The sequence below is a fragment of the Manis javanica genome, chromosome 5 (assembly GCF_040802235.1).
Source record: "Manis javanica isolate MJ-LG chromosome 5, MJ_LKY, whole genome shotgun sequence".
Lineage (NCBI taxonomy): Eukaryota > Metazoa > Chordata > Mammalia > Pholidota > Manidae > Manis > Manis javanica.
Window position 1 is genome coordinate 24,585,610 of NC_133160.1, and position 14,366 is coordinate 24,599,975.

A 14,366-nucleotide genomic window follows, 5' to 3' on the forward strand; every position below is an offset into this window, starting at 1 on the left:
TTGCAGACTGTGGATTTTAATGGATGGTACTTCAAGTGTAATCGTCTATTTCTTTCACCAAGAAAGTGTTTTTTATACTTAAAAAAAAATTCTATATATTAAAACAATTTTATAAATTTAACTGGACTTGTTAATTGAATTAAAAGACCCTGAATGCTAAGCCCTATATCACCACATAACAACAACTCAGGTAACTTTTCAACTTGAGCACCATTCCACAATAAAACTGAACAATGTTAGGCGACTGCTGGAATGACTCCTCTCCAGCCCAAGTTAAAATGACCAGTGACAGAGCCACCAAGTCACAGCAGCAGAGTAGTTCAGCATGCAAGTCCTAAAAATGTAGAATACTAATAAAGGAACTCACGGCAGATTTATAATGAAAAGAAATCTCAAGTGTAAAAAAAATGATATAAATCCTACCTCTAACCAGACAATGATGGACACTGACAGTTGACTTTAGGAAAAGCTTAAGAAAAGCAATTCAAAGCATGGACAGATTTCATCTATCCCATCCATCCCTGAGGACTAGCTCTGAAGATGGAGGCAAGCACCTATAAGTAAAGTGTCGAATGTACCATCACATTACCCAGAACAACTTTTTATCAGAGGAAGAACCGTGTGACATACCCAAAAAGACTCCACAGTTTACCAGTAAGCCTTTGGAAATCACAGATAAGGCCACACAATGTATCCAGAACTGGAAAAACTTGTATTTTCAACTAAGCAGCAAAGCCAAGTGGATAAATATAATTCTGATTTTGACAGCCCACTACAAGAAATTTCCAGCAATGGGGAGAAAAAGTACTAAGCCATTCCGTACATGCTTTACCTTAGCACAAGCGAAAACTGAGGCAAAGAAAATGCCAGAGGATTTCAGAGGTGTCACTACCACCTTCAAAAGGAAAAGTGAGAAAAGAAAGTTAAGAAATTTGCATCTTCCTATTGCTTGTAACAGGCAAGATCCTGACCAAACTACCCTTAGGCAGACCACTTCAAAACATCCCGTCACTCCCATCTTCACTGCTGAGTGGCTCTGCGCTACAACATGCAATAGCAGATACGATCTAGCAGCAAAGCATAAAGAAGTCTGGAAAGAACCAAGACTTATGCACTTTTCTAGTCCTTTAAAAACGTATTTAATTCTACACGAAAACTGACCGGGACTGTTAAAAAATATCAATGCCATGAAAGACAAAACAAGGGAACTGTTCTACATTAAAGGAGATTTTTAAAAGACAAGACAATCTTATATAATGCATGATTCATGATTGTATGCTGGACTGAGAAAAATAAGCTATGAAGAATATTTTTGGAATAACTAGAGAAAATTTGAATATGGACTGTATATACTACTGTGTCAATGCTGTTTCTTGACTATGATAATGATATTGTGGTCATGTAAAATAATGCCTTGCTTTTAAGACATACGTTCTAAAATATTGGGAGTGAAGTACCAGTATTTGATAGCACTTTCAAATGATTCTGGGGGAAAAAAGCACACATATTTAAGGGTACATCTATCAGTACATACAACTATCAGTAAGGAAGCTAGATGAGTGAAATGTTCACTATGGTACTCCTTCAGTTTTTTGACAGGTTTGAGATTTTTTTTAAATAAAAAATAGAGGATAAAAAAGAAAACAATGTACTCAACACTACCTTGGACTAGAACATTTATTAGAGAGACCTGGGTTCTCAAGTGACCAGAGTGGTAATCAGCTAGTTTGGATTCGGGGTATCGTTTCTTTTCCGTTCCTGAATGACAATAAAGTTAACGCCTGCACAACATCTGGAAGTTAGCATGCTGATAATGAGGCATTTAACAGGAGACTAATAATTACCACACATTCATAACCCAAAATCTAGAATCCTAGTACAGTCCTTAAAAAGAATAAGGTATATCTATATATACCATCATGACAAAGATATTAAGTGAATAAAGCAAGCACCAAAGGTATAAGGAAAGTATGATCCAATTTTTTCAAACATTATTAATGTAAATTATTACTTAGGTTACACATAGCAGAATTTATGGGTTACTTTCATTTTCACCACTTCATTTTGCTTTCTGCTGCATTTGCAAAAATTGCTTTTCTAACAGGTCAAAATGTTAAGACACACACACAGATAATTAAACAAGCTAAAATTCTACCAAAGCCACAGCAGTGAACACCTTTCATTTTGGCTGAGATATAAGCTAGATGCCAGAAGTAGATCCAGTTTCATCAAGATGATGAACAGTTGGCAAAACTAGACAGCTACATGCAAGAAAATGAAACTGGATTATTGTTTAACCCCATATACAAAAGTAAACTCGAAATGGATTAAAGACTTGAATGTAAGTCATGAAACCATAAAACTCTTAGAAGACAACATAGGCAAACATCTCTTGAATATAAGCATGAGCAACTTCTTCCTGAACCCATCTCCTTGAGACAGGGAAACAAAAGCAAAAATGAACTCATGGGACTACATCAAACTAAAAAGTTTTGTACAGCAAAGGACATCAACAACTAAACAAAAAGGCATCCTACAGTATGGGAGAATATATTTGTAAATGACATGTGCAACAAGGGGTTAACATCCAAAATATATAAAGAACTTACAAACCTCAACACCCAAAAACCAAATAACCCGATTAACAAATGGGCAGAGGATATGAAGAGACAGTTCTCCAAAGAAGAAACTCAGATGGCCAACAGACACATGAGAAGATGCTCCACATCACTAATCAACAATGAGATACCACCTCACACCAGTAAGGATGGCCACCATCCAAAAGACTAAGAACAACAAATGCTGGCAAGGATGCGGAGAAAGGGGAACCCTCCTACACTGCTGGTGGGAATATAAGCTAGTTCAACCATTGTGGAAAGCAATATGGAGGTTCCTCAAAAAACTAAAAATAGAAATACCATTTGATCCGGGAATCCCACTTCTCAGAATATACCCAAAGAATACAACTTCTCAGATTCAAAAAGACATATGCACCCCTATGTTCATCGCAGCACTTTTTACAATAGCCAAGATGTGGAAGCAACTTAAGTGTCCATCTGTAGATGAATGGATAAAGAAGATGTGGTGCATATATACAATGGAATACTATTCAGCCATAAGAAAGAAAGAAATCCTACCATTTGCAACAACATGGATGGAGCTGGAGGACATTATGCTCAGTGAAATAAGCCAGGCGGAGAAAGACAAATGCCAAATGATTTCCCTCATTTGTGGAGTATAACAATGAAGCAAAACTGAAGGAACAAAATGGCAGCAGACTCAGAGACTCCAAGAATGAACTAATGGTTACCAAAGGGGAGGGGTGTGGGAGGGTGGGCAGGTGGGGAGGGAGGGAGAAAGGGATTGAGGGGTATTATGTTTAGTACACATGGTGTGGGGGATCACAGGAGAACAGTGTATCACAGAAAAGGGACATAGTGGATCTCTGGCAACTTGCTGCACTGATGGACAGTGACTGCATTGGGGTGTGGGTGGGAACTTGATAATATGGGTAAATGTAGTAACCACATTGTTCTTCATGTGAAACCTTCGTAAGAGTGTATATCAATAATACCTTTATAAAAATTTTTTAAAAAAGATTATGAACAGTATTATCAAATATCAAAACAAAAGGATAATAATAAAATACCAGAATGTAGCCATTAATCACTAATTCATTCATTCAATATGCATTTATTGATGACTAATTTGTACAGGACCCTAGTGGATACTGAAATGAGTTAAGACCTAGTCTCTGCCCTCACAGAGTTTATAGTCTAACTGGGGGAACCAGACAAGCAAACCATTAGCCCAGAAAGAGCACAAAGAGTATCAAAGAGGTGACATACAACCCCAACGAGCAAGATGCTATGAAGACCAAGTAACGTAAAGCCAAAGGCAGATGAGAGAATGTACTGAGCATACCTTCAATCAATGCATCTCAGACACAGACTGCAAACTAACAGAACACCCACAAGCTTACAGCAAACTCATAAAATGGAGTAATATATTTACTGAAACATATTAAAATTAAAGTGAACAAATTCAATTCAGCTAAAAAATGTATTAAATATGGACTATGCCAGGAAATCTGCCCAGAGCTAAGTTACAAAGACAAATAAAATGCAGTCCTACTCTCAATGTGTTCACAGAAAAAGGTGTTTCTCTTCCCTCTTAAAATAGAAACATGCCACTAGCTAGCACATTTGTAATATATATAATAATGCATAATTATAATTATATATAATTACATATAATTACATATATATAACAATATATAACAAAAATGCCATTAATAAGCAATTAAGGATGAGGAACCTGAAGGAATACCATAAAAGCTGCCATTTATTAAGGACTGACTGTCAGTGATGCATGCACCAGCCTAAGAAAATCCATCCCACGTTACAAAGCTAGGTTTTGAACTCAGGGCTCTGTCTCTTAAGGCCCATTACATTATGCTACCTCTTAACAAAAAAAGCTTGAAATATTAGAAATAAAAACAACATAGAAAACAGCACAGACGTCTGAACATAAGATTAACATTTGATGTGTACTTAGAGATCGTTTTATGACTACAGGTTACATAGCTGGTATTTGAAGTGTTTACTTTTGAATTAAACAAGTCTATCAAGAAAACAAAACTCAAGGGGAAAAGTTTGTATGTGGACTACTGCAATTTATAACTACATTACAAAGAGCAGTAAGGGTCAGCATCAAATTTTCAGTTTCCTCAAAATCAACAGTCACCTTATGTCTAAATCAAGGGTCAGCAAACCACAGCCTCAAGCCAAATCTGGCCTGCTGCCTGTTCTTGTAAACAAAGTTCTACTGAAACTCAGCCATGCCCATTGGTCTGTGCATCATCTATGGCTGCTTTCCTGCTATAGTGTCAGAGTTACATAGTTATGATAAAGATAGTATGGTCCACAAAGCTTAAATATTTATCATCTAGCCCTCTACAGAAAAAGTTTGCCACCCCTGGTTTAATGACAGCCATATATATCACAGAGGGTAGAGAAATAATCAGTCTGTTCATTTTAGCTCTATTTAAGCTTTATGATGGACTCTACTGAAGTAATTAGTGTTACTTAGTAAATGCTAATGAGTTTTTGGACTTCCATAAGTATCTCCACATTTTAGTTATTTTTCTACAGAGTAGGTCTTACTTTAGTTGCCCACCAATTTATCTTTCATAGCATTATTACCAATGAAATCCTAATTAAGGCACATCTACAATTACCCACACACATACTTATCCGTCTACTGCATACAATCTACAAAGACATAAACAGAAAAAGCTGACTATAGACACAATAGCTGATATGACTAAATAATTCCTAATACCCTATTCACACTAAAACACCTCAGTCAAAGTGCCATTTAGGACCAACAGCATCAGCATTATCTGCCTGCTTAGTAGAAATGCACACTAATGGGCCTCAGCCCAGAACTACCAGGTGATTCTCTATGTACACTAAAAGTTAAAGAACAACTGTACTAAAACAGAGTTTATATTACTTACCTTGAGTGTGAAAAGACTGATGCGGCCAGGCAGTTTATAAAAGAGGCCCTCTCCTCCTCTTGAATTGGAATGTAGCATGGCATTGAGACACGCAAGAGGAGATGTCCCACTGTAAAAACATATAAGGATGGATGAGGATCATAAATCCATATGACTACTTACTCAAAGATCTACTGCCCTACAGCTCATTTCTTAAACAAGAAGCAGAGCAAGAAAATGACAATTCCACTTTGAAAGTAGAAAAGAGTTATAAATGAAATTCATATAAATCACACCCAGAAAGCTCTGGAATAAGACATGTTATGTGACAGCCTGCTCCACACCTGACACTTCTTTAGCACCTTTTGACAATGCAAACCAAATTCTTAAGAAATTTAGAAACACTACACAATGATTTTTCAAGTTCACTCAGGAGCTTTAAAAAAACACATTACCAAAAAAAAAAAATATATTACCCAATATTTTTATAAAATTTTTAAAATTAAATTTTAATAGTAAAAACAAAACCAAGAGTTTCGTAGCCTCTGTAATTCAACCTGCAGATCATGCTCACAAATTGCCACATTAACATTACAAACACAAGCCCACAGAATCAATGGTGCTGTCCCAAGAAAACAAGCACACCTTTTTTTTCCAGTTAAATATTTTCTAATAAGTACACAAAAGGAACAGTATTTCATTTCCTTTTCTCTGTTGGGAAAGGGAAAGAACAGATTTTATTCTACATCTACCCAGGAGCAATAATTTAAATCTGAATATTAAAAAAAAAAAGAGGTCAAAGAAATATGGGTATCCAATAGTGCTCAAATATTACACCAGAAAAAAGATGGCATATTAAGTTATGTCATGATCACTGCTACAACAGCAGTCACAAAACAATGACAACTCAGTGACTTAGAGGCTACTTACTAAATCATAAAATAGAAAAGTTATCAAAAATATAGACCTGTCGTTGATATTAACGGGTTTGACACTAGCCCATTAGTGCCAGGGTTCACCTGCGTACCTTCTCTTCCCACTCCCCAGCATGTTAAAAAAGGATAAATATCTTAAGTAAAATCGCTTAGCATTTTTCAGAACCAGAGGCACTAATTTATGCAGAATGTTAAAAATAAATTCTGAATCTAAAAAAACTATTAAAAAAAAACCTATTACTTATTCTGCTTTGGAACACACTGGATGCTAAAAAGATTTTCACCAAGAACCAACCTCTAAAAGAAACCCTGTACAGAATCTGGAGTATCAAGTGGGTGTGCTAACACATCTGCTACAAGGGAGAAGAGCACACTGGCACAGTCCTGCGAACTGTAACTCCTACACACTATACCTCTGTCTACAAATTACAGTGCTGCTCACTCATCACAGGCCACTGTGACTGCTTCATAATTCCTATAAGAGCAAGAAGCAGAAACAAGTTTCTCAATTCCATCTGTCCCAAAGGGACTCATTTACCTTCTATAGGCATTGTGGTCCAACAGCAGTGTAAGACAGCAGCATGATAGGAAATAGCCCAGAAAAACAAAAATAAACACAATTATGACACTACACATGCACAGTACCATTCAAATGAATGTGATTTAGACAATCCTGATCTACCTCCACCCCGCAAAATGTCAACTCAAGAACGTTTAAACTGACAACTGGAAAGTAAGGATCTTTTAACCCTGAACAGTCAATTTCAAGCAGCTAAAGCATAACCAGAAAATATCTATCTATGCTGTTTGTTCTGAGTCCCAACAACAGACTGTATTGCATTTAAGAAAAAATAAAAAGTTTGGAGTGAGGGTGAGGAGAGAAAAGGATTAAGGACCATTACTGGTTTTTGTGCCTGAAATTCCTTTTTGTTTCTAATTTGTTGCTTCTCTGGGAAAACTACATCATAAGAAAATCAAGTCACCCCAAATTTAGTATAATCATGTCACAAATGGCTAGAACCAGAAGGCAGGAAAAAGCCAGTGGGTTTTATGGTAACGAGACCCCCTTTTTGTTCCTAAAACAAAGGACTTCGGAGATTCAGCATAGACAGAAGGGTAGTTTCAGACACGATAGAGACTATCAGAATCAGCCCCTTTCCTATTACTGAAATTTCCAAACCAGAGCACAAGAGAAGACAGCCCTATTCCTTAGACAAGAAATAAGCTCCACATAAAGAGTTAAGGAAAAGCAAGAACGGGGAAAGCCGCTGCATCTCTGATGGTAACAAATGGATGTTCACCACTCCTGCCTACCAATTCAGGGGCCACACAACTTGAGAGACAGTTTCCACACTACCACCAGACACACGAGCACACACGCTTATAGGCACATGGGGACTCCCTCAGATCACTGCCCGACTAGAGAGACACATTCCTATGACACCCTCATGTTAAGCAGTAAGAGCAATACAAACCTCATTTCCTTTAGTCCTTCTGTCTCTATGACCTGTAGAATCTGTTTTGGTGTCATTGGAGCATCCGAGTAGTTTTCTAGTACCTGAAGAAATATAAATGTTTTGATTTCAGTGTGCAATTTCCCATGACAGCCATCAATCTATCATGAGCTCCAGTTGTGCTATGAAGTACCACTGTTGATGACTTATTTTTCCACCCATGAAAATTACTTCAGAAACCAAATTATACGTGTATCTACCTAGTTGCTGAAAGTGACTGCAGTTAGTTAGCTGAACTATCCTAATTCTCAATTGTAAGAACACACGTATCTTCTTAGCATACACGTTATGGTATATAGGGCCTTAGCAAATCTGTTGACTGCTTAACTTGATGCTGTTAATATGGCTGGGCCACAGGATACACACACTACACAATAAATTATAAGACAGAAATACATTCAGCAGGTTTTCTTTCCCACATCTTTAAATGATGAGTATTGCGACTGGGTCGTGAAATTCTGGTGTTAAATGCCACAGTACATTTTGCCATTTGGCAATGCAATGCTATGATTCTGTATGATTGGTACACACAAAACAATGAGAAAGAGAACATCCTTTTTATGTTTACATCAACCGTAACTAAGTCATGGCAGTAGTTTTTAGTGGGCAGCTGCAGCTCTCTCACATTAAGAAGTTGAGTTGCTTTCTAAATGTTACCCTTCTCAGGGAGAAAATAGGGGCTGCCGCTATCTTTGTACTGTCTCTACATGTGTGGCTGCTGGGGTTACTCAAACCTCACTAACATCTGGCAGTCATTTCACAACTGTAACAACTAAGCACTGTTCTGTCACAAATAAAGCTGAAAGCAAGAAGTCTGACAGGACCACTGCTGAAGATTGTCCCTGTGTAAGAACATGAGCCCTTAGCACTAAAGGAAGTTGAGTTTTGGAGAAATAGGTGCTGAAATAAAACCCCCATATACCAATGGCCCCATTCTTAGACTCTCTTTTTTCAATTTGTACATTCTCCTTGAATAACATTATCATCTCTCAAAGTCTCAAGTATGACCTAACTTCTGATTGCTCCCAAGTCTCTCCCTCTACCCTAGGTCTCTCCCCAGGGTTCAGATTCAAAAATTCAGTTCTGCACTGGATGTCCCCCCTTTGATCGTCTACTTAGAATTCATCTCCACTCTTAATTCATCTGCCCTCTTCTTCCAATATTCCCTACCTTGACTGGCAGCCTACTCACCTAATTCAGAAAATAGGTGTCATCCTTCACTGTCCCCAATGCCAGTTTCTTTTACCTGACCCAACACAGCAGCTCTTTGCTAATATCCCTGGCAACCAGACCTGCTTTCATTAAATCTCATCCTTTCTCTGTTGCCATCCTTCATTTAACAAATACATGAACTGCTTTGTGCCAGGAACAATTCTAGGAAATCATGAGTAAACAAAGCCAAATCCCTGCTCTTGCAGAACTTACCTGCTATCTCCTGAAGTCAACCCAACAAAACAAACTTTCCCGCTTTAAAATCCTCCAACAGCAGCCTATACACATACAGCAAAAGCTGAAGCGTCCCAAGTCCACTGGTCCCACTGGGAAAGCACAGGGTTTCGAACCAGACAGACCTGGATTCAAAATCTGGCCTTCTAAACTTGGCCAAGTTACCCAACCTGAGCCTAGGCTCCCCCATTTGTGAAGGAAGGACACTGATGTGTTCCTCTCAGAGTTGTTTTACAGATTAGAAATAATGCATGTAAGCACCTATAGTGCCTGGCACAAAATAGGTGCTTACTGGCCTGATATACAAGGCCCTCACAATCAGGTCTTTGCCTGTTTACCAAAGTGATACTCCACAAATTTTAGGTTCCAATAACCATGCATAGTTCTACCCAAGTCCCACTCTCCACCCTGCAAGTAAACACGCACATACACACACACATACACACACTGCACTTAGGCTATGTCTTGTCACCAGCTGCTGCTCACAACCTCTGTGATGGGCCTCTTACTCACCCTTCAAAATTCAGTTTGGAAAGCCCCTTCCTCCAGAAAGCCTTCTCTAACTTCTGATGAAAATTAAGATACAATTTATCTTCTAAAGCAGGATACTTGAAAGTGAAAGAAGGAACTATTCATAATTACACATGAACAATAGTAAGTAGGAACTAGGACGTCTGTTTACCATTTATGCATCTATGATGCACTTATGCCTGTAGCAAAATTGTGTTCATGGGTCTGAACCTTCCCCACCCCCAGAAGACCGACTATAAGCTCCTCAAGGACAAACTGCATCCATCTTTGTATTCCAAGAACCTAAGTACCAAGTTAGGCAGTGTTGACTTGAACAAAGCTACAATAAACCCTGGTACAAACTACCAACATTCACTGCCAGAGAATTCATTTCTTTGACACTAATTAAGTGTGAGCTGAGCTGGCAAATTTTTGTAGGAGGGTAATTTTTTTTTTAAGAAGCATGACTGAAAAATTAGTTACCAATTATTTAAACAGCAGTCAGGAAGAGCCTGAGAATCTAAGAAACAAAATCGCTAAAGGAAAGTTACATCAAAAGATATAAAAGTATTCACTTTTATTAAAACTGTATATGCCTCCAGCTTTTAGTAAAACAATTCAGCAGTGTTCTATTCCTAGTCTCTTTCTGCAGCAAGCTTTAAAAAGAGAGAGAAAAAAAACCTCTTTTCCTACTTCAAAAGGAAAAAAAAGGTTTGATGTAAGAATGGTCAGTCATGATTCAAAGTGAAAGATAAGGCGTGCAGTGAAGAGTTTCTCAAAGCCAGGGAGGATCCATTTATGGGCATTCAATTTAAAGGGAAATCCTCTCGGCTATTTCTCCCAAACAAATTGTTCCTAACAAGCAGGAGGATTTCTACCCATCCAACCCCCTAGAAGTCTACCTCTTACATGGAGAAAAGACAATACTACAAAATGTTTGAGAGTATCTACTTCTCAACAACATAATTAACATCTACAAAAATTAACCTCGTGGAAACTACTACACTACTGAAATTCTCCAGAAGTCTATTCTTTCCTACCATAAGTAGTTTTTAAAAGGGTTCCCAGTATCACTCTCGCCACCAATCTGGGCAAGGACAGGAGCAATATGAAGCAAGTGCATCTGATTGTCATGGCAAGCACTCCAAATTCACTTGTTCAAAGAGTAGATTTAATCTACTGCCCTACTATTACAACTCACTCTAGTCAAGCTGCTCTCTGTCCAGTGTAGGCTCTCATGACCTCTCCAGCACTCCAGTTGGTTAGAGCAGTTTTTTTTAATGGGGAGAGGATTCTAAAAAGAGCCTCTCATCCACCAACTGGTTCCAGGTCCCATCTAAAGAGACAGAAAATTCTAAAACCAAAAAATAATAGAAAACATGCAAAATTATGCACCATGTTGCCATGAACACGCAAGTTCCTTTTGCATGTTTAAGTGTACCACAAAGTAATTCCTACTCACATTATAACTTTTTAATGACGAACCATGGAAGAAAAAGAGAAAGAACTTACTTGGATAATGTGGTATGAAGTTGAGCCAACCATAAACAAGAAACAGCAACCTGGACTGGGAGTTCAGATCACAGTAAATTCAAGAACCTGAAGAGGCTTAGCAGAACAGTCCTAAAGTCTTTCAACTAGTAAGAGCCAACAGAGCTTTGAAACAGACAGACTTCAGAATTCTGTCAGAACATAAATAAGCAAGATTTAAAGGTACTTTCACCTACCTCTAACAAGTAAAACTCTGGCAAGCAGAGTTTCTTTTGGTGCCCAGAGTCATAAACACCTGCCTAACAGGAACTCAGCGGAAGAATATCAAAGAACACCCAACCCTCAACCTCAGGGAGAAGGAGCACACATTCTTTTGGCTCTCTCCTACTCTCCTTCAGGCCTAATGTTTCCAGGTGAAGCAACACTGAAAAAATCCTCAAGTTTCCAAGAGATCCTGAAAGATAGCCAAAGCTTCCAATTTTTATTTAACCAGAAAAAAATATTTAGGAACTTCAAAATCTTCAAATTTGATATGCCAAACCAAAGCAAATTAACGAAAGCACAAAACTTCAGCATATAAACAATTGTTATTTCTGTTCCTTGGGCAACAAAAGTCAGGGGAAGATGATCAGGAACACCAGTGAAAATTCTCCTATAAATTGAACAGCATTAGCATTAATTCCTGTAGGTCAATAACTGAGTTTTACAAGCTTTAAGAAAGAAAAAACTGACCATACATAGATTTGTAACAACTCTCAATACATAATCACCTTTTTTTGTACAATACCTTTAAAGCAGCAATCTCAATAAAATGAAAGATTACAGGTAGTGCTTCATTCATAATTAAAAGCGAATTACAGCAATTACATATAAACTATGGGGTGTCAAAGGACAAGTATGCTATCTACCCAATAACCCTGTTCTGTGACAGTTCTGAGAAAGTGACATCTTTGGGAGTACAACCTGTTCCCACTGTCATCAGCCAGACTTTACAGGAACATGTCTCAGGGCCTCTTAGCTTTGTGGGTACAAACCTAAAAGGAAGATACTTCACTTGTAAGTCCTCTGAGGCCTTGAAAAGGGAAAATTTACAACCCCCCTCACTATACAGCCTCACACACTCAAATTACTCTTTCCTTTACTAAATCCTCAGTAAGCCGAATCTTCAGACACTCCGTCTTTGTCCAATACTTCACGTATACAAGCACCAGAACACTAAGGAATGGAGAACACATACGTTTTTGCAATGTGTGGTCAGTTCCCTGCAGAGTACCCATCTTCAATCTAGCGTATTAAGTAAAACACTCTAGTCAGCATTTCTCAGTGTGATCCGTGGGCCACCAGCATTAGAATCAACCTGGGAAGCTAGTTAATTCTAGCTTAATTCTAGGTACTAAGGCTCTAACTCTACAATCTCAGACTCTTTAAATCCTAGTAGGGCCCTAGGACATGCATTCCTAACAACCTCCCCAGGTGTCCCCGCAGGACACTAAAGTTTGAGAACCAGCTGCGTTCAAGCTGGAAGTACTTAATGTCCTCCACATACCCAGTTTAGATTGGGAAAGCTCAAAATGCCATTCGCGTCCTTCAAACTGGGGGCTCTTTCCCACCCCTGGAGTCAAACGCACCATCCCACTGACCACCAGGAAGCAAGGGAGGGGCTTCCAACCCTACCCGGAAACCCAACTTCCCTCCAGCGCAAAAACGAAGCTTCCCCGACCCCCAGACGCTGCCAAATAGTGGGGGAGGGGAGGCTGGGGCCCCGCCGCCCGAAGGGGGAGGAGCCGGCCTGCCAGCTCGCCCCTCCGCAGGAATTTAAAGAGGTTGAGGTTGGTGGGGGGAGAGCGTGCAGAAAAAGGCGCCACATCCTACCCGGCCCCCCGCCTCTCCCCACCCAGCGCCTTGCGGGGTTGTCCCTTTCCTTGAGGGTGGCCCCGCCCCCTCTGCGGAGGGCAGGGCTTTGCCCCTCCCCCTCCCGGTGGAGGGTGCTCAGCGAGCCCACCCCCCACACCCCCTACCGAGCCCCCCGCTGGCAGCCCGCCTCACCAGGCGCGCGGCCTCGGCCCACGTGCGCTCCTTCTTCCTCTTCTGTTTGTCCTTCATCCTCCTCCTCCCTGGCGGCGGCGGCTCCACGCGGGACCTCCGGGCGGGGCGGGCGGCAGAGGCGCGGGGCTGGGGTGGCGGCGGCGGCGGGGGGCGCGTGGCGACGGCGCGCGAGGACGGGTGCGGCCGGTGAGAGGGGGCGGGTGCGCGGGGATCGGCTAGCGCGAGGGCGGCGGGGGGGGAGGGGTGGCGGCGGCTCCACGCGCCCGCGCTGCGTCAGTCGCCCACGGTGGCGGCAGCGGCGGCAGCCCCGCGATCGCTAAGGAATGCGGCGGCTCTGCATAACCACGGGGTCAGAGGTCACGGCTCCGGCCTCCGCTTTCCCGCTTTGCTGAGAGGCCGAGACAGGACTGGCGGCGGGGCAGGAAGGCGAGACGCGGCTTTCCCTTCGGCGCCCGGGTGCGTGCGTGTCTGCCGTGGGTGTGTGTGAGTGTGTGTGTGAAGAGTGAGGAGGGGGAGTGTGGTTTTTTTTTTTGAACAAAAACAAACCGAAAGGGTGGTTGGGAATCGTAGTCCCGGATGCCTCTCTGGGCCGCCCCGCTCCGGAAGAATATGGCTGCTTGAAACGCTTGGACCACAGTTCCCGGCGTGCCCCGCGGCCCTTCTTTTCCGCCCTCGCCTCCCTCCCGCCGCCTTGTGCAAACCTTGGTCAGCAAGGGGGACTGGCAGTCCTTCGGGGAAGATTGGGCGGAGTCTCGCGAGGTGCGGGAACTGGCCTGAGGCATTCTGGGAGGCGATGCTGGGAAGGGGCGGTGGCTGGGCTTCCCCCGCCGCGTTTAACCCCTTCGGTGCTTCTCGCCTTGGGGCCGCCTGGCGGGTAAGGGTGGGGATTGAGAGCTGTCAGCTCCACTCGCGGCTCCCACTTTG

General features: G+C 41.1%; 1 protein-coding gene across 2 annotated transcripts in view; it reads right to left on the reverse strand.

Moving 5' to 3' along the window:
• ASXL1 (ASXL transcriptional regulator 1) overlaps positions 1-13,955 on the reverse strand; it is a 60,304-nt gene extending 46,349 nt beyond the window's left edge. Inside the window, exons 1-3 of one of the 2 annotated variants that reach the window (XM_037004606.2) lie at positions 13,443-13,955; positions 7,911-7,993; positions 5,522-5,630 (exon numbers count right to left, since the gene is read on the reverse strand). In XM_037004606.2, the coding sequence (XP_036860501.2) occupies positions 5,522-5,630; positions 7,911-7,993; positions 13,443-13,499 (249 nt within the window). In that variant the 5' untranslated portion in view covers positions 13,500-13,955. Of the gene's footprint in view, positions 1-5,521; positions 5,631-7,910; positions 7,994-11,417; positions 11,466-13,442 lie in introns of those variants that run through there. The other variant, XM_073236743.1, reaches the window with a different exon arrangement.
• Positions 13,956-14,366: the final 411 nt, after the last annotated feature.